Below are 21,757 nucleotides of genomic sequence, written 5' to 3'. Positions count from 1 at the left end.
ATTCTGCGTTATCGGGATATACTTACAATTAGCGAAATGTACATCTCAGGCCGCGCTTTGTGACTCCAATATTAATGGTGATTCGCAGCGTTGCACGCAGATTCAGAGGCTCAACGTTTTACTTTGAAATTGCAAATAAGTGGAGAACGATTCGGACGACGGCGGGTATATATCTGGGTTCGTATCGTATATTCCAGCCTATGTGTTGGTCTTTATAATGACGGCAACACTTTATGCGCTGCCGTACGGCAAAGGGTTAAATATGCGCAAAGCGAAATATACACGGCACGCTCACACGGGCACGGATAATGGGAAAACTACGAAGCGGAATTACCGAGCTGTCCTGTTACGTGAGCAAACTATCCACGGTTGTCTCCCTTCCTTTGATATCTGCCCTCGGAGCGAAATATTTCCTGCTTTTCCTCTCCTCGTGTCCTTTCGGATTCCTTTGTTTTCGCTTCGTTTATCGACTATCGTCCGAATCGCGATATTAGTCCTAAATCTCGTACAAGTAACGAAAAGTCATATTAAAGTGAAAAAATACAATGAAGCTACAATATATCGTAAATGGAAAATCCATTTAAATTAATTCGTAAAATAGAAGTAAATTATTTTTGGACTTATATAGTAATAATTTATACAATGATATATCATTGTATGACATAGTGTACATAAGTTTGACATTACATACATTCGATTCAGTTTGCTGTTAATCTAACTTTAAGCCTACTGCTATACATATAAAGACAATGAGCATTGTAACGTGTGGAAATTTAGTTTAGTGCGATAAGTTTCCCATTTAGGCGACGATTTTAGGACACGGTTCTCCTGTATTTCCAGGATGCTCAGGAAATCCAGACGCGAAGCGATTATACGACGATCTCTTGTCGAATTACAACAAGCTGGTTCGTCCAGTGGTCAACGTCACAGACGCCCTCACCGTTAAAATAAAGCTCAAGCTTTCGCAGCTCATCGATGTGGTAAGCAATTATATCCTCACGACCATATTGCTCGTTACAACAATGTGAGAACCAAGCAAACAAAAATTACGGATTCAAATATTAATATTAGATATTTTTGTACGTTAATATTTTGATATCAAATTTCGAAGCACTATTGTTAATGCCATTATCCGAAGGCGAATTTTAACGCGTACTTTATATTCCGTATAATGATAAAAATTGTTATAGCAGATGCCGTTGACGCGTACATATACATAGTCCGTTTTTTAATCATCTCGGGAGAGCATGAGATAAATTAGCTCATAAAGGAATGTTGCAATATATTTTCAGAGCAGGGGAGAGCGATGTATTCTCACAAAATTGATCTTTTGCAGAATTTGAAGAATCAGATCATGACGACGAACCTCTGGGTCGAGCAGGTAATATATCCTAAAAGATCACGTAACGTAGGAATTAAAGAAGAGGTAAATCGGGGGATTTAATGAGATATTTGTTAAGCGCGTATAATGGTAATACTGAACGATGTTAGAATAACATTCGTAACGAATCGTAACAATTTCCGATTACGTAAGGCCGCTTCGAGGTCCGCTGAAACTTGCATTGTTGGCCGTCGTCCACGTGGAAAGTAAATGTTTGGCCTGTCGATGACACGTTTTAGTACGTGTCTACATATGCAGGCGCGTGCGCGCGGATTTTCGTACGCATGCAGAAACGAAGATCGGACAGGAGCTTCCGCCCGGAGAAGCCAGAAAATAACTCCGGTGAACCGTGCAACCCACTTTCAAATGCTGGATTACGTAAGATAGATAGATTCGCCCCATGTGCGCGACCGTTTTTCCGTTTTCTAGGATATATAGCGAGCACGAAATAGATTCGTGCAATAAATACGCGAGTCGCGACGGAAAATCGGGCCATTAAGAAGCAGATACCTCATAACACGATTACGGGGTGTTGCTTGATAAATCTTCTAAACACACTTAAGGCTCTTGTTGTGAGATCAACGAGAATAAAAATACATTTATGTGTTTTATAATATCGTTATATATTGATTCCTCCGGTTGTAGTATTTTTAAAGAAATTGTATTTTTGTCTCGGTACGTCGGGATTTATCTTGACTTCGTTTGCATAACTTTTTTGTACGCGCGTTGTAGATTTTATTATCGTATTTCTCTTGTCAGATATTTATACATATAAAGTTTTAATTATTGTTATTCCATCGTTGCAAACAATCAAAAAATAAAATGGAATGGTTGACGAGGTCGGTAATAGAAATCAAATCAGAATAAATTGAAATTTATATCAGAGTATTGAGATTGAAACGCTCCAATTTTATTACAAATTTCGATTTATCCTGACTTTATTTCAGGTCCTCATGAACTGCACATATGCATTAGCACTTACATGCCTCATTCGTTTCATTATTAAGTCTTTGTTCGCAAATTGTTAAAAATAAATTAAAATTAAATTAGGAAGGAAAGAAGTAGCATAATTATGTTAGTCGATCGCGTATCTTTGTTTTATTGATAAAACTAAATTCTATACATATATAGGTGATTAAATTTCACAAATTGGGAATCCACGTATCTCTATTTGGCAATTTCTATCAGTTTATTATTCATGTCGTTCGTGGAAATCCCGTTGGTATGAAAAGACACCAAATATATATTAATGTTACACGGTAAACCAGACACATCGTCGTCAATGCTCGCGCATACAGTTCGGAGAGTTACGGACGAGCGTCATGCCACCCGAAAGTTCGGGATGTCCACCGCATCACGCATCAATGTTATCGCAAAGTTCGCGCACGAAAATATTAATTTCGTCGCGATTCATCGACGGGATTAATCGGGTCGTATTGTTGATGGCAAGTTGGCCGAAAATATCCGCGTTGTGAATAAATTGTCTGGCGGCGATTTTTCAAATTAAACTTTTTAAACTAAACTTTGTAATAATTGTAATTTCTGTAATATAAATATATTATTGACTTGTGGCAACGTTATCCCCACTGATCTGCGGTAGTAAATTTAATAAAACGTGTCGTGGCCATGTTTGTTACAGTATATATATTTGAATTGCGTTAAAATCAAAATCGCAATTAACATACATTTAATTACTACGTAAAATCGAAATCGCAATTATGCGCATACATTTAATTACTACGAAAAAATGACGCGTTAGAGTCCAATGGAGGATCAATAGAAAATTTAACATATTGCGAACAAACATTTGATCCATTCTGTGGTTAAATTTAATTCCCTGCTTTAAAGCGTGTCGGAGTTGCAAATGGATTATGTGGATTACGCTATTTCGCGATGAATATTTAATAAATTACCTCGCAGAGTGCGCACCGCTCGCTATTTAACTAACCGTTACCTTTGGTCCGGTTAAACACAGCCAAATTTCGCGGAATATAGTCATGTTCAACTGTATGCCGGCATAATATTCTATCTGGCAAATATAGCGCGATGCGTAAACGAAGAGAGACTTCGGCTCCGAGCTAATATTCAACATGCCCCCACGCATAAAGGCTGTGTCCACGCCCGAAGGAAGCGCATTTCCGGCGCTCCATCGTTCTTGGACGTTCCGTTGACATAAGTAGAAAATTGACAGTAATCAAGTAATCAAAGCAATCGTGTATTTATTAAGGCTAATTTAGCTTTTACGTTTAATTAGTTTACTCAGAAATTTTACAAAGCGACCGCAATAAATGGAAAAAGATATTCGTTGGTTTCTTAAATTCTTTCAGAAAATGTTTTCAACAAAAAGACGCCGGTAGTTTTTGAATAATAGGTTGAAAATAGAACTCTTGTTTAAATAATCTTTGTTATTTGTAAAAAAAAAAGTTAAGAGCAATATTACACTTGAATGGATTATTTATTTTAACAGGATTTTAATTTAAAGCATAATTGCAGAAATGTAAGATATTGTAAGTTTAAAAATTCCCAAGAGCGATGACTCAGCATTTTTATTGAGAAAAAATTGACTTCAAATTTATCTTCAAAAATTCACTGCAAAAGTTTTGATCCATTTATCTTAAGATATTCTTTATAAAAGTTGAATATCGTCGACAAAGATTATTTATTTTTGAATACGCAGTGCGTCACTATACAATATTAATCCTACACATTTTTTAGTCTTATTACGAAATTCTGAGAGAAAAAACACAAGCTTCGTATTATTTATGGAATCGAATAGATCACCGGCATAGAAATTTTTCAATAAAACGCGCAATTTTAAACGAGAATGAATGAATGAACAAGAAGAAGAAGAAGAAGTTCGTTGCACCGCATGCAAATCTGCGCGTTTCAGCCTTACAACTCTCAATGAGGAAAGTTGCAAAATATTGCCTCTGTGCACGGTTTGTCCCCGTGAAGTAGCTTCAGCGTCATCTCCCGATCCTTTGTCGCTAGACCAATTTTAAATCCATGAATTAGCGATAGATAAATTCATTGAATACTCGCGGCGAAAAGTGTGTCTGCACCGCGTTCACGTGCGACGAAGAAACATAAAACACGCGAATAGTTTTATGGTATTTTGTTCAATGCGATAATACATCATTTCCTTTCTATTCCGAACGACGATTTTTCACAATGATTTATTCAATCATCGATATTTACGACATTGTTCTGGCATGCAAAAATATGAGTTTGTTCCCGACGGGAACGAAAAAGAGATTATGATATGAAAGAAAAGTTTTGTTCGAAAAACTACATCACTTCCTACGCAACGCAAAGTTATAATAATAGCATGACATAGTGTCAAGTTGTACTTGTCAATTTAAGAGATTGGGCCACTGTAAAGAGTCGAAAAAAATAGACTAATTTTAAGATGCTCTTTTTGAATTAGAAAGAAATGTGAGCATGTGCATATTTTATTAATATATTATTAAAAATTTATATTATTAATTATAATTATTATAATATTTTATAGAGAAAAATGAAAAATATCAAAGTTACTTACTTGTGTAAATGACATTTGTAGAAAATAATGAAATAGTGGCTTTAATTGAGCTTAGACTAATAATCTGGAATTAAAAAGTCAATTTTTTTTCTTATTTCTTATATTAAACTATTTGTTGTTTACTTAGAAAAAAATTGAGATTTGTTGAAATAACAAAATAGCATGCTTTTAACTTGTGGGACTTTTCACAAGTTGTTAAAACAAAAGAAAAAGATGACCATATTATCTCGTCAAAAAAGACTAATTTTTATCGAAAAAACCGTTACATTTAGGTAGAGAATGTGCGTATTGAATCTGAAAGAATTGTTTTAATTTTCAGGGACACTATTTTGTAAATTTGAAACAGTTTCGAGGAAAACGTTACTTATCAATCTAATTGCATCAATTAATCTAATAACTGACTTTCTAATTGCAATATTTAATGTATACCAATCACTAACAGAGGAACATACATATAATTACATTCGCTCCAAGATGGAAATCGTAGAATCGATTCTATTGCATCTGCGTTCAATCAAAAGCGCAGAGCAATCAATACTGCGTCAGAGAAGATGACCAGCGCGATTTCCTGATCAACGAATAAATAACTGAAGAAAAAGTCCACCATGACCTCACGTATGAACGTATTGGTTCACGGATATAATTATTATTGTTATCAGTTATTCTTGTTCCAAGATTTCCGCATTTCCGCATTAGACTCGAGCATTAAAGTAACAGGCATTATGACAGACGTTATTTTTGACGGACATCATTACCCCAGTTATATACGACCGTTAATCTATTGAAAATTCGCACAATAGACAAGACGGATGAAATCCGGTTTTCGTATGTAATATATTGAAAGTGCAAAAAAAGGAACATATATCCAACAAACAATTCGAAATTTTGCAATAGCGCAATTTATTTATTGCATTCTCATCTTCGTTAAAAACGTTTTTCAATTTCTATTAATAATTCGAAATATTCAGTCTAAAAATTTCATAAGTTTTTTTAGGAAAGTAAGAAAATTATTACATGAACAATTTGGTATATAGTAGTGTGCTAGACCAATTTATATCCGTAACTACGACTATGTAATTATTGCTAAAATGTTCTAGCATGATGTGCTAAATTTGACGAACGTGACAGTATATGTGATTGTTCGTATTTATCTCGATTATTTATTTATTTTGATTAGAAACGAGAATATCACGTATCACGAATAATCGACATTTCGGGCGCAACATTTCGGGAGTTTATCCGGAATTGTGGCAACGATAATACACTGCTCTCGAAAAATACGCTCGCAAATTCCGTCAGTGACGATGCTGTGTGTTGCGAATTGCATTCAGTTTGGAGAAGAACGCCAGCAATAGGAAAAAGATTGTATTCGAGATTCTATTAAGAAAACGCGACAAAAGAATACGTTATTTTTCAAATTTCTACAGTGGCCTAATCCCTCGAAAGACGTAAAGCAACATGATAAGTAAAAGTGACAAAATGACAAGAAGGGTATAGTATATACGATAACGACGTCGATTCTTTGTTCGCAGGCATGGTATGATTACAAATTAAAATGGGATCCGAAGGAGTACGGTGGAGTGGAAATGCTGCATGTGCCGTCAGATCACATATGGAGGCCCGATATAGTTTTATACAACAAGTAAGATCGATCGTTAACGACGATTAGATTTGCCATCTTTCCGTTCTTTTTTTTAATATACACACACCATTAGTGTAAAATATTATTGATTTGAATAAATTACTGATTAAAAGACGCGGTAATCTCGCGCTTACAATATATAATGTGTCAGATAAAAGCACGTGGGGCAATTATTCTCACTTTAAGATAAAAAACTTTTTATATGTTTATTAAGAAATATTAAAGATTAAAATTATTAAGTATGGTAGAACTTATCTTTTCAAAAATAAATCAGCTATCTTCTGAAGAATAAAACATATATTGAGTGACAAATTATACAAAATGTTCAAAAAGATTGAGACTAAAATAGAGTATGTTAAATTTGTTAAGTAGATTGTAAAAATTTCTATGCAACCATGTCTAAAAATGCTTTAGTAAAGACTTATCAATGATTCAATGGTAAAACTATATTCTTATACAACTGCTAAACGACTCGTTGCCTCAGAAAAATAATTGTTTATTTATATATTTATAGTTATCTTGATCTCTGTACCGTTTTATTTATTCAGGATCACAAGAATCTGTATCGTTTATATTTATTTAGGGTTAGAAGACAGTACAACGTTGAATAAATGAAAAAGGTCAGGAGGGGTTATGAAACTCATGAGAACAGTTTCGCCCCTGAATCATTGATCTCTTATAATTCTTTGATAAAGCATTGTTGTACATGGACGTTCATACTACCTTCTTTTATCTAGTTTAGATATCAATTTGATCTCTTTAGATATCAATTTGATCTCAATATTTTTAGACATTTTGTACAGCATACCGCAAACCCGTAAAAAAAGTTATTACATGTTACTCTGTACCGGAATGATAGGCTTTCAAACAAAACATAATTTGGACTCAATTACTTGTATATTTTTTTAATGAGATTATTTTCTTCCGCGAAATATGGGAATATAAAAGGATTTACGTTTAACACAGCGCCGACGGTAACTTCGAGGTGACGCTGGCGACGAAGGCGACCCTCAACTACACGGGTAGGGTCGAATGGAAGCCGCCGGCGATTTATAAGTCTTCCTGCGAGATCGACGTCGAATATTTTCCCTTCGACGAGCAGACGTGCGTGATGAAATTCGGCTCGTGGACTTACGACGGCTTCCAGGTGAGAATCGCCTACTTATCTCGCGGATGTTTCGGAAATTTCCTTCCTCTAACGTTTCCTTCACCAAACACGTGACCGATCGATTTAATCGTCGCAGGAAAGCCATTTGCCTCTATTCGTGAGTTAAAAAGAGAGTTGACAATTACATACGTAAAAAGGCAAACATGCATATACATATAGAAAGACATTGTATTGTACGTAGAAGTGTACAGTTGCCAAGGATATTTATATATATCATATTTCTCCAATCATTTTTCTTCTTCACGAATCGAAAGTCTGAAATAATTAGAACTTTTCCTTTTGCGATATGCGTTATTCCTAGATAACGAATGTAATCCATCTCGAGGACTCAAAGAATTCAATCTGTTGATGCAACAGGAAGATCTCGCAAGGCTCTTGTTAGAGCAATCATAAATATTCTGAGAGCGACTTTCGTGGCATGTTACGACGAGAGGAGTATTATTGTCCCCGGTCGTTAGACACCGCGCGGTGAAAGATCGTATATATCGCTTGTTATTTTATTTTATCGAGTAAAATGTCGCTTGTTAGAAGTGCAATCGAGTATAAATGGCGGCTGGACGGAATTGAACTTGAACTAAAAGAGATGAAAGGTGAGACGAATTGACTGACCTAAATATTAAGTATTTAATGTTATTTGACGAGCACGCGCTCTCGTTTTATATAATATAATAATACAATCTATCTCTGCTTATGCTAAGGCTTTTACAGATTGTAATTAGTTGTTCTGATTTAACTTTAAATATTTCATTGATATAGTACGTGTGGACTTTCTCATGATGATAGAAAAAGATCGAGCATAAGTATCGATTGATTGGACGTTAAGCAGCGCGATATCAACAATGCATTGTAAAATTTAGTAATTTACTGTTAAGGTCGATCTTAGACACATCGACGAGGTCCGAGGCAGCAATGTCGTCGACATCGGCGTCGATCTGTCGGAGTTTTATACTTCCGTCGAGTGGGATATACTAGAAGTCCCTGCTGTGAGGTACATATACGCTTTAATAATTTTGTGAACCTCTCTCAGATCAATAATTTGTGTTTGGTTTCCTACGGAATGGTTTTCTGCGAATGCAACGATTTCATTTAACAAATATATTTATGACGACGTAGACTGACTTTTCCCGTACTTCGAGCGATTTAATTAAGCATTAATAATAACTTTATTAATAATCAGCATTAATGTAGATAACTTCAATTTTTATTTTGAATCGAAGGAAGGTTGCGAAAATATGCATGAGACGCTTTTAATACTATTATAATCGATCGTTGAGCGAAGTACGTGAATGTGCAAATTGCAGAAACGAAAAGTTTTACACGTGTTGTGACGAGCCTTACCTCGACATCACTTTCAACATCACCATGAGACGGAAGACTCTATTCTACACCGTTAACCTCATAATACCCTGCATGGGGATATCATTCCTCACGGTGTTGGTGTTTTACTTGCCAAGCGACAGTGGAGAGAAGGTAATTAATTCATATTTTTTTTATTTTATTTTATGTGCTGTGTGATCCAGTAATACGCCTTAGGTATATAATATTTATTTCGCCTGATCTTTTTCCTTGTATTGGGAAAATTGTTCGTCTTATTCCTTCAGGCTAAAATTTCATTTTATGTTTTCTAGATTAAATCAGAGTAAAAAATATATAAAATAGAATGTAATCGTTTGAGTTTCGTTTTTATATACTTCTGAATATTTTAGGAGCATAATTAGAAGTGAATCTCCATATACTCGAAAATTTTATCAAATTAAGTCAGATTGAAACTTTAATCTAGTAAGCGATTAATTAAAAATTCAAAGTTTTTTTTTATTAGAAATTTAATTTTCTGTCGATATGTTATGTAACAGAATTTTACAACAGAAATACAAAAAAATAAAATTTGAATTGAATTATAATAACATCATTAGTTTACGATTAGATTAGATGAGAAAATATAAAATTGCGCTATTATAGCCTGATATTGAATCTTTTCGCAAATATTACAAGTGTGTGTGTTTTTAAAGAAGTTTAGATATTTAATCATAGATAAAAATTAGTCAGGGACAAAAATTAATTTTTAAAGCGCAAAGATTTTATTCGATTAGATAAGATTAGAATGATACAATTTGTGATTAGATTAGATCAGGATAAAACTTGTTCCGTAGTTTAATACATTCGATTTTTTCTTAATATATTATGTGTTTAAAGACTTTTAGATATTTCTTAGGAACGCAAGCAGAGATTAATCCTTAAAATGCAAGAATTTTATTCGATTAAATCGAAATAACTCGCGATCGACCTTATCAGAATAGAACGGTATAGTTCGCGCGCCACTACAATTTTATTCACGATCGACCTTATTGTCTCGATATCGCGTTTATACAGTATTATACACCTTCGGGGACTTTGTTTCAGCGTCGTAGTTGGAAATTAATTTTGCAGACGCAAAGATTTGGCTCGATTAGATCGGAATATTGGAATATGGCACAGCTAGCGCGCCAATCACGATTTAATCCGAGACGACCTTTTCGCGTCGATGTTACGTCTTTAAGCGTGTCGTAAGTCGTAAGGTACACTCGACCTCGAGCACCAATATCAACTTACCGGCTACATAATTCAGACCTATTCTTCCGCTTTGTCACCGCGAAAGGTGTACCGAGTTGTTCTCCGCGGCAGATAAGCAAGCAAGAAAAAAGGGAAGGAAGGTCAAACGTCAGGGTGCCGGTCGTTTAGCAATCGGCGAGAATACGTAACGAGAAAAACTACGGGGAAAGAAACAGGACTCGGGTGAAGCGGCTGTAATACGTCTTGCAACGTGCTCGGCAGAATCAATTGCGAGAGGACTGAGAGACAAACCCCTTTCCAATCGGTCCCGATGCACTTTTAAGGTGTAACTCGTATGCGTTTGTAGCCGTATAAATTTGCAGTCGAAAGCTCGTTCCGTACATTATGAAAAGAGATAGAAACATACTGATAAAATTAAAATTACGCTTTAAAACGCTTTAACCTTGTTTTCCTCCTAACGCAATATTCTCAAGGTATTAATTTTCGATGAAATTATTAACTTGTAAATCTTCTTTGCCTAATACAAATAAAGCAATTCGAAACATTGCAATTGCAATACAATTATATAATCGTTTATAAATAAAAGAAATAAGACTTTGGGCTCTCAAAATCGTTTATAGATATTCGGAATAATACATATGAGCTTTGTTTGTTAGAAGCCAAACTGATCAACTTTATGGAATAAAAAGTAAAGAAAAAATTGATAAAGTTATAAATTTATTTATTGGCTCCGATACCAAAATCATTTATAAAAAGTGAAGTTAACTAGTTTGGTTTCATTTCACTGACTTATTTTACTTATTAATTAGTTTGGTTTCTGAGAGACTTATATCTAAGAAATCAAGAATAAAATAAAAATTTCGATTATTTTACATCAGTTTATATGTGTGTGTATGTGTAATCTAATTTAATATTCAGGAACGTACCCAAAAGAGAGTATAATTTATATCTCTGCATCATTCTCGTAGCACATTCTTGTCGCGTTTTCGCGATTTAAATAATGTATCGCAAGGTTAAGACTTTTTTTTCTCTCGTTTCTGCCGTAGGTCAGCTTGTCCATCTCGATTCTATTGTCACTGACTGTGTTCTTCCTCTTGCTGGCCGAGATTATCCCGCCTACGTCGCTCGTGGTACCGCTTCTTGGTAAATTCGTCCTCTTCACTATGATCCTCGACACCTTCAGGTACGGTAAACAAAAATAGTCGCGACTGCAGAAGACACTTGTAATAAGTGCGTACATCGAACGTTAAATTCATTAAGTTAAATGGCACATTCGCTTTAATACTAATCGAATAAAATTCAGATTTTTTTAAATGCTGATCTTTCGCCAATGTGCTATTCCTGATGTTTTATTGTTCCGCCTGTCGAAAAACATGTGCCACTTTAATTTAAAGCTAGTACAATTGTAGTTACCGAATAACAAATCGCGGCCCGCATATCTTTTCGCATCTCCTGGCATCTTTCTTTCGTGCATTGCAGCATATGCGTAACTGTGGTGGTCCTGAATGTGCACTTCCGTTCGCCGCAGACCCACGTAATGTCGCCGTGGGTCCGACGCGTGTTCATCCACGTTCTGCCGAGGCTGCTGGTAATGCGCAGGTATAATACGCCATCGCAGCGAACCGATTACGATTCCAGGCAAGATATATTCTTCTGGCATTTGTGGCCCGGTCATTGGAACCACGCCAGAGCGGGCATTAGAGCACTCATTAGTGTTTCCCGTGCACGTGACGTTAGTGTCGCGTCATACCTGCAAGCATTTAGCACCACGGTGCATCACTTCTGCATCGCGCTGCATCGTGAGTGATGTGTCCGCCTATCGTTAGTCGCATCTCTTCCCGCTGTGTATTTATTTGTCATACAAATAAAATTTCCTGATTCCCGGCGAGACGTCGCTTGACATTCTCGCTCGAATCGACGATCGGGACGATCATTTATTTTTCACCAGAGATCGCGCATAAAAAACTGTACTACATTTAAATGCCGCATCTCAGTGAAAAGAGTATGTACTTTTAAATTCATATCATTATCAAATTAAACAATCTAGATTCTAGAATTAGGTTAAAGCTTTTTCTGATGGCACAAAAGTGGCGAAATTGAACGTCGATAATGTTCGATAAATGTGCACTTTTATTCAGGAATTTTATTTTATGATGCGTAACATTTTTTTACGTCGCGCGACGCCATTATACGTTACATACTTGTACAACGCGCAATATTGAACGCAATAATGCTTCATTGATACGTCAAATTGGGCATTATCGCATAGCCACACACTAACTTTACATCGAATTTACAAACGCTCCTCATCATTCGAATATATGCATTACTCGAATATACATACATCTCGAAACACTCGCAACTATGCCAAACTGAAAGTTGGGAGCATGTGTAGTCACGATCTCGTTACAGTACGGTACGAGTATCGTAAACCAGCTGACTTTACGGAGCAATAAATTATTCATTGCTGCACACCAAGCTTAAAGCCATTATAATACGGGCAATCAGTGGATTCTATAATATTAGTTCTTCAGTTACTCGTAGAAGAACGTCGGCTTCGGAACTATGGATCCAAAAAAATCATTCGTGCGACCGTAGTAACTAGTCAATTCCTGACTATCAGGAATTGTTAAAAATAATAATAGCTCGGGGCTCGAAAAATTGAAAACAAAGGAGATAAAAAGGGGTAACGAACCAAGCAAGGTGTACGTGCTAAGAATGTATTACAAATTTAAATAAATAATGTGACGGGAATTTTTAAAGTGTGCAAGATATTACATACGATCGCACGAATCTCAGCGTGTTCGCGGACGTGCTTTCATAGTTCCGGAATCGGATTGGGGAGACAAAATGAGTCTCCATGTCGGATAATTCGGATAAACTATATTGTGTTTTTACCACTTTAGGCCGCAGTACCAGCTAGATAAGCATGGGCGTAGCATGGGCGGGCATCATGGTCATCGCGTGATGGTCAGAACATGCAACGGTCTCGAACTGCGAGACCCATCACTGTTCGTCGAGTCCTCGGCCTCGGAGCTGGTCGAGTCCTCCGTGCTCTTTCCTAGTGTCGACTCACGGGACGAGCTGCATCCTCGGTGCGTGTCGCCAAGATTACTCTCGGAACGCTCCATACATATGTATTATTTGGTGTATTATATGGTTGAAAATATAATGTGTAATTTATTTAATTATTATAATTTCGCGAGCTTTACATATGATACGCATTATATATCGCATCATTTTATTCTACGTTTTGATACACCTGATAAAACATATCTTACAAGTTAGATAAAGATTACACACAAAACTGAAGCCATAGATTTTGCAGTACTTGTACAAGTAATTGTGTCGGTGATATAAAATTCTTGAATATAAGCTTAATTTTACAACACATGAATGATTTTACTGATATATTTTGTGAGAAATCAGTACTAGAAATAGTAAAATAGTAAATATAAAAAATTAAATCTTAAAAAATTCAAAATATCAAAATGACGTTAGCATAATAAATATATTCTCATTTTCATGTGTCGTAGAATTAATTACTTCTGATTGCCCTGAAATTTCTATCTGGATGTTTTTGCGCAACGTCTTATATTTCCTCAATTTATTTTTTTAAATTTCTAGAATATATATATATATATATCCGTGGTTATCTGTTTTGCGACTTATGCATTGTCTGCTTAGGGAGTTGGAAGCAGTAAATTTAGGAAGCACGTGCCGTATCCACGGTTCGCCAGCGGCAACGGCCGCGCCGCCGCCGCAGCTTCCAACAGAGGAGAGCGTCGACGCTCTCTGCAACACGCTTCACCATTGGCATCACTGCCCAGAACTATACAAGGCCATAGAAGGCATTCGCTTCATCGCCGATCATACGAAGAGAGAAGAGGATTCTACTAGAGTAATTATGATTTTGCACAATTGCGATAACAATGGCAGCATTCCGAGATATACAAAATATAACATACACTATCCAGAAGATCTTTATAGGATGTTTAAGAAAAATTAGGAAATCTAAAAAAAAATTCAAAATTTAGAAATTTTCTGGATCTTTTTACGACGTTCAGATATCCTTTAGGCTTTTATCAGATATTTTTTATTTAACAAACATTGATTTGTTAAATCAAGTTTTGATCAAGATGTGATTGAAGTTTAAATCAAGTCAAAAGTCAAGTTTTTCACTTTAGCGAAATTAAATCGGTTCAAATTGTTTCAAATTAAAATATTCAAATAACTGCATCTTTTTGTTAAATATGAAACGTGGGTAATATTTTCGAATAAAAATATGGTAATTTCGGTCCTAAAATGTCAGGACATTTCAATACATTTCGGAATAACGGCAACTTTATTGCAAATTCTCAATAGAATCTTTTTTCCCCGTGTCCATAAATCTGCCGCTTCGCGTAGCTGTAGAAAACAATACAATGCTTTACATTTTTTATCGTCGCCGACGACTCGATCGTAGGTCAAGGAGGATTGGAAGTACGTCGCGATGGTGCTCGACAGACTATTCCTCTGGATCTTTACGTTAGCCGTAGTCGTCGGCACGGCCGGGATTATCCTGCAGGCGCCGACCTTGTACGACGATCGCATCCCCATCGACGTGCGGCTCTCCGAAATCGCCTCCACCACTGCCAAGCCACACATCGTCACGAGCCTCTGAGGGACAATTACTAATTGCATTAATGCCGCGCGCGTAAAACACGTATACAAACATATACATAACAACCTATTACTACTATTACTACATCGACACAGGCGACAAGCGAAACGTATTAACGTCCGAAAGACTGAAGCCTCGCCAGGTCTTCGACTTTTGCATGAGTGCGTGTCGTTCGACTTTGCGCATTTGCGCCGCTGCCGAACGGAGAATTCTTATTATTATTGACCCACTAACTGTCGGACTTTTATGTTTTATTTTTAACCGACGATATAAGAAAATTATTAATGGCTAATTGATGATATATAAGAAATAAAGAGTCGCTCGGTTCACAAATGAGGACGGTGACAGTTTGGGTTAAGGCGATGCGTATTCCTCACTTCTCTGTTTCGCGCAACACACAGGACATTTGTTAATTAAAAAAAATTCTGCAACCCCATATGTGTGAGACAATTAAAAATAGCCAATTTATTTTATCGTAAATTCTTAATTTTTAAAATTCGAGAGCAGATTGATTTTTCAGCAGTCCCACTTTCGAATTTCTTCCTTTTCGATTATTAAAAACTGTCAAATTGCTGTTTATAATGAAATAAGCGAAATACGCTTACATGTTAATTAATTATGGCCTATAGGGGGTAAAGCGATTCGTAATCACGCGTTGATTTTGTCGTCTTACTAAGAATTCCCGAGCCACAGTGGGAGATGAGCTTCCCGCGCACAGAAGGTGATAAAGGAAAGAGTAACGCGACGAAGAATATGTCTCAACCATTTGCACGCTGATTCCGTGTAGCACATGGACGGTGTAAGAAGTTTACATGTAGGTAATACAATCCGATGAACGCGAGATAGATCTTCCTATTTCTCGAATTAAATCGGAGGAAAATTGAGCTTATCGTGCGAATCGATAAAACGTGCAATTATAAAGTGAAATAAAGATTGGCTGGTTTTAAAAAAGATCTAAGCGAGGATATATATTTACGACACAGAATTTGCAGCCTCGCATTCATTTGTATATCTAGATTTATGCAATTATTTTCTGTTTAATCCAATTCCATATCTTATTTTTTTTTTAAATATGTTTGAAATCTAAACTTTATCGAAATACGTTTATCTGTTGCTGATCAAGTTAATTGTCTAAAAAAATGGATTGTTTAAGACACCTAATACTATTTTTATTGCACGTACAAAATAATAAGTTCGAGTAATAAGAAGAGCTCACTTATCATCATCGGATTCAGATGCGGCCTGTTTCGCGACTAGGAAAATATAAAGTTTAATAAAAGAAATGAATATATAGTAGGTAAAAGGGAGGATAAAACACGTATATACTGTAGAATTAATTCAGAAAGATCTTAACACAGTGCGATTTCGTGCCAGTTGCGTTTGTAGAAACGCGACGACATCCATGTCAACATCACCCTATCCCCTGTCAGTACGTTAGAATAGAAGATACCCTGAACACGGCAAGCAATAAATTATTATCTCGAACATATTATTAAATTGCTTTTACAAGAGATACGTACATCGCCAGTAAAATGAAAGGGGAGAAGAGGAAGTATAGCGACGCGAAAGATGCAAGTGGCACGAAGTCATACGAAGCCTGTTGCAGACTCAGGAACAAAATAAGAGGAATATTTCCCAACACTACATCGAGCCTGTAACAATGGGGCCATATTTTCACAAAGAACGAAAGTGCGTGTTCTCTCGTATTTAAAAAAAAAAAAATTAAAGATAAATGAAAAATGAAATTCTAAATATCTGCATCGATTACACGGCGCAGAAAACGGGTTGGGCCTAAGAGAAAAAAAAAAGAGGAAGTTTAGAGGACTCAACTTTTATTGCTCATAATGTATATGTTTGTAATAAGAGTAACTTTCGTAATTACATTTGTTCCAGCACCATCCCGTATACCAGCCGACACGGCGGGCATTTATTAAACGGATTTGATGGAATATATAATATACGATAACAAGAATTGTTTGACAGTGTTTCCCTACCATGATTTTTGTCGTCTTCCTACCCCGATACCATTGAATTCCAATTCGTTTCGACACACGGCGACCTGCCGCCATTCTTGCCAAAAAGAGAAAAGGGAAACAATAAGTATTACGAACGCGATAATTTGTTATTAGTGTGACACATGTAATCATGGATTATGAGGTAGTAAATCGTCGTTTGATACTTTGTACGTTTCGATATAATTTAGAACGAAAAAAGACTCTTTTTAGAGCGCGCGTACCGGCGCGCGATTAAAGAATTTTAATTATAGATAGATAATTTACCTGGATGTAAATTGTAAGTTTTATTAATCCTACAATGTATCATTTTGGAATCGAAATATAATAATTTTGTCGATAAATAACATACACGTATAATTTAATTGACATTTCTAAATTACTCATCAGCTTCAAAATATACGGAAGTTTCTCCGTAAATTTTCGTGCTTTCGGAATATTTAGACAGAAAGAGATGAATGTAACAGCAAGCAACATCATTTATTGATTTGTTTTCGCGGTTGCGGTATGAAATTAATACGATGCATTAAATACAATCGTTTGGTCATATCATCGTTAATTCGTTATAGCATTGAAATGAAGTTTAAAAGTACTTTAGCTCGAATTTCTTTCCTCTTTTGTTCAACAAACAGTGCTTGAGCCATGAACGTGCGTATAATAAGAATGACGATTACACTTTATCGAAATAAGCGCAGTGATAGTTGCAAATAAACGCAAATTGCATCTCTCTCTGGTGGTATACATCCGTAAACATATAAATAACCCGTACACACGATATAAAACAATATAACAAGATATTTTGTAAGTGTGTCTATAAGATTAAACTTATCTAATAAATTGTCGTTGTCTTCATTTATATAATACATTTATCAACAGTAATAATTTATCAACAGTTTAAAATACAACAGGACAATATCTCTGCATCATCCAGAATTGAAAAGAACACTGCATACATATATTTAGAAAATACGATTTAAAAGATATACGGGCTCTCTTTCTAGGGGAAAAAATAAGTAGTACCAAACAATATTCCACTTGTAAGAAAATCTGGATTGTCTGCCAATTTTAAGAGCGAGACTGTATATTAAGTACGTCTCTAGCGCTGCCCCTAAAATTACTGCGATATAACAATTTCGTTGCTCAAAAATGCACATTACCTATTTACTGCCATAAACAAGGATGGTATATGGTACCCGGTATCAAAGCCACTGTAATCGAATTTATGATGTGACCCAAAATCAACTTGTTACTACGAATTATTGACGATGTCTACATCGTCCATCAATGCAAATGCAAACTGCACGATAATATAACTTCGTATTAACAATATAGCGTCACATATCGTATATGTACAGCTTCGCAAACGCAAACTTACTACTTCGAGGATTTATGTGCAGTTATATCACACGAAGGAACGTATGTTCAATTTGGATAAGTGTGCCATTCAACGAACCGATACCGTATTTTACATCTATGACTAGTGTAATATTTATGTGCTTTGAGTTGTATAGATCAACAAAGCGATTAACAACAATACTCCTAAATATTTGCTCCGAGAAAACGCCTCCGACTCGATTGTAACATTACTGGATTATCCAGTTAACTATTGTCGAGACATCCTAAACTAAATTATAAACGCGTAAACGCCGATGAATTTTCTACATAAGCGGGTGTACATCTACGAAATTATGAAATAAACTTAATTTTTATATAAAAATTGCAGTAGTCTTATTACATTGATTCTGATTCTGATCTCTCTCAGAATACACAGCTTTAATTGCTTCATTTGTTAAGTCACTAATTTATAATTACGTACAAATATAGCTATACACGAATCTCAATAGAGAATAGTGCTCGTTGAAAATAATGCATGCCATCGATGTGGCAAAACAATCTTAAAAAAAAAATTCGTGCGCATTCGATGTTTTGAACATCACAATAAAATCTATTCTTTCATCGTACAAATAAATTCGTTTAAAAAAGACTCGTAAAACTCTTTTGTCGTTGGTATAAATTCTGCAAATGCTACTTTTCAGAAATATTTCAGTACAACTTCTAATTCTCCGCTAACTCGCCATCTACTTGCGTTTCAAACGGTTCCAGTTCCTCAAGATCTTTTGTCGATGCACCTATATTGCTTTTAGCTTCACGAATCCTTTTAATTTTCTTTTTAATCGCCATTGCGCCTGTTCACATAATAACACGTTACAATCCAGGTTACAATCTAATACAAATTTCAAATAAAAAATAAGTATGTAGAACTTACAAACTAGGGTTTGCCACAATTCGACTTTCTTTGCTCTTCTTTTATTACATTTCCTCAAAGATTCTCTGTGCCTTTTATGGATACCAGCCAATTCAATGGCTTCCTGCGTTGGTGGTGGAAAGAGACAGATCTCGAGCCAATGTGTAGCTTTCGCGTGTCCAATGAGTCTTAACCATACCTAATTGCATATTTTCATTAACATACAGCATTTATATACACACATATTGTATAATGTAAAAAAATTAACACTGTCTAATACTTATATTTAATTAACAAATATATGTATAAGTATAAATTTGTTCCTACCGAATCTAAGCATTCTGCTGCAAACCAAAGCCACAAGCCAGGTTCCGTCCTTGCATATTTAACTTCTTCTGACCAAAGTACAAATGTAGGCACATAATGCAAGTACAAATAGATCCTGAGGAATATCATTTGTCACATAATAAATTGATTGGAAATAAATCGGGAATATAATATGTACTAACCAAGTCAGGCAGTGTAACAGAAATAACAGCTTAGGTACTGGTCTCCCAACAGTTTGAAAAATGCACAACAGGATCCGACAGACATTAACTATCACAATGTCAATAGTTTTATACATTAGAAAGGTACTCGTAACTGTACACCACCTATAACTGTGAAACATACACATATAATATTCTTATATACCCATAAAATCCCACAAATATTATATTAATAATGCAAGAAATGTCAATTATCAATATAACAATGTTAAATGAAAGATCGAGATTTAAAGATTACTTGAAACAGGATAAGACTGATTGTGAGAAGAGAAGGAAATAAAAACTAAGCGCAAATAAAAGCCATATGAAAAAAAATGAAGGAAAATGTTACGTCTATAACAAAATAGTTGTGACTGGAGAATGATTTACTTTTGCTGATATGGATTCAAGACAAAAGATGCGAAGAGCAAGTTTGCACAGCCCTTTATCCAAGCACCATAACACAGTACGTCGATTCCCGCTTGATGAAAGTAAAAGCTCTTATGCAGCGCGACTCCCAATTCCCGATACGTCGTTCCCTGCTCTTGAGGTGAAAAGCTTAGGAGTTGCATGGCCGATGACCGCATGTAACATATACTACCGAAACAGAATCCGAAGTTCCACACAGCCTCGATTATCCTGCTTCGTTGGACCAGCGGAAAGCACATACGCCTGAACAGGGACTGCATACGACGAGAAAGCAAAAGATATAAATTATACATTTTGGAAGAAATATATATGCGTGACATTCAAATTTCAAAATGTAACGTGTTGAACTCACGTTAAGACACTTCTCGTACACCAAGTACAGTATCACCCAGAATAGAATGAGATATCCCACGAGCACATCGGTCTCCCGTACCTTCGTGTCGTTTGGGTAACGCGAGCCGATGGCTTGCTTGTCCCATAAACTCGGGAGAAACGGCAGGAATTTCGTTGGATCGAGCAGAGAGTATAACCCAACGGCCCAGCTACTCGCGGCTTGTTCATACATGTTGAATTTCTTATCGCCTAACAGTGATACGATAGAGGCACAACATCGTAACGTTAACGATACAAAATAACAGAACCCTAGTGGTACCGCCGTGACAAGAACGCTCAAATTTACTTCTTATTCCTTCCGTTACCACGTACTTGCCCGGTGTACCCGTGTCCTACTTACGGCTGACGCCTGACAGCTGATAGCTTGTCAGCTTGTCAGCTTGTCACTCCGGCTCCAGTTTCCGGCAGCGATACTTCGCTAGAGAGGACGCGCGCTGTCGCGCACGTCTGCCGATTTCATCCTACACCTTTCACATTCACATTCCTTTAATTCCTTATCCTTTATCCAGCAATAAATCGCAATGGATACACAGAGCAGGGGGTAAGATATGAAACCGATCTCCATACTTGGCTACCCGCGAAAACCTGGCCTGATTTTGGGCGAAAGTTGAGTGTTAAAAGCGTCGTCTACAATGGCAGCAGGAGTATACAGTAATGGCGTTTTCGATTTGCTACTCGACCCGACTCGGGTCTCGGGTCGCATCAATGGACGTGGAATACATACGATAGATATGTATGTATTCCACGTCAATGATACTAGAGTCCTGTATACATGATACGACCCGAGTCGGTTTGAGTCGCAAATCGAAAACGCCATAGGCTGCGGTCCACGTGACGCTACAAATGCTTTGGATCGTTCTTCTTCTCCTTCTTTCTCCATTGAAAGAAAAGAGAAGAGGAATGCTTCGAAGCATTTGTAGCATCAAGTGGATCGCAGCCATAAGCAGTATTTCGTAGTTAAATTACATTAAATTTACGATTTATTATAATATATGTATATTTTCATATTAATTCAGTACATAATAATTAATAAATAATTTTATAATACAATATTAGAATTCTTACACTTACGTGAAAAATTAATATTTAATTACGAAAATTTATTGATTATTTACTAATTAACACAAATATATATATTATAGTGTAAAACAAGTTGAAATTTTTTCCTTTCTGAAAATTGTATCGTGACAGATTGAAAGTATTTTA

The 21,757-nt window shown here is 36.0% G+C and overlaps 2 protein-coding genes across 5 annotated transcripts in view; one reads left to right on the top strand and one right to left on the bottom strand.

The window, feature by feature from the left end:
- The window catches only part of Nachra3 (nicotinic acetylcholine receptor alpha3 subunit), an 86,288-nt gene extending 68,984 nt beyond the window's left edge, over positions 1-17,304 (top strand). For 3 of the 4 annotated variants that reach the window (XM_071701648.1, XM_071701647.1, XM_071701651.1), the window contains 11 exons: positions 841-980; positions 1,337-1,381; positions 6,455-6,564; positions 7,531-7,711; positions 8,605-8,720; positions 9,034-9,202; positions 11,329-11,465; positions 11,762-11,920; positions 13,189-13,377; positions 13,970-14,183; positions 14,748-17,304. In XM_071701648.1, the coding sequence (XP_071557749.1) occupies positions 841-980; positions 1,337-1,381; positions 6,455-6,564; positions 7,531-7,711; positions 8,605-8,720; positions 9,034-9,202; positions 11,329-11,465; positions 11,762-11,920; positions 13,189-13,377; positions 13,970-14,183; positions 14,748-14,945 (1,658 nt within the window). In that variant the 3' untranslated portion in view covers positions 14,946-17,304. The remainder of the gene's footprint in view (positions 1-840; positions 981-1,336; positions 1,382-6,454; positions 6,565-7,530; positions 7,712-8,604; positions 8,721-9,033; positions 9,203-11,328; positions 11,466-11,761; positions 11,921-13,188; positions 13,378-13,969; positions 14,184-14,747) is intronic. The other variant, XM_071701652.1, reaches the window with a different exon arrangement.
- On the bottom strand, positions 16,761-21,345 carry LOC139770025 (uncharacterized). Its single transcript, XM_071701653.1, has 6 exons — positions 20,511-21,345; positions 20,120-20,412; positions 19,712-19,861; positions 19,530-19,644; positions 19,224-19,401; positions 16,761-19,143 (listed from the first exon to the last, which is right to left on the bottom strand). Exons 1-6 carry the CDS (start codon positions 20,721-20,723, stop codon positions 19,013-19,015), a joined length of 1,080 nt encoding a protein of 359 aa, XP_071557754.1. The 5' UTR covers positions 20,724-21,345; the 3' UTR covers positions 16,761-19,012.
- Between the last annotated feature and the right edge of the window lie 412 nt (positions 21,346-21,757).

The sequence above is a fragment of the Temnothorax nylanderi genome, unplaced genomic scaffold, assembly GCF_030848795.1.
Source record: "Temnothorax nylanderi isolate EJ_2023f unplaced genomic scaffold, tnyl_v1.0 TNYL_tig0027_pilon, whole genome shotgun sequence".
NCBI classification, from domain to species: domain Eukaryota; kingdom Metazoa; phylum Arthropoda; class Insecta; order Hymenoptera; family Formicidae; genus Temnothorax; species Temnothorax nylanderi.
The sequence above is the reverse complement of the archived record's forward strand: the minus strand, read 5'-3'. Positions and strand labels throughout refer to the sequence as shown.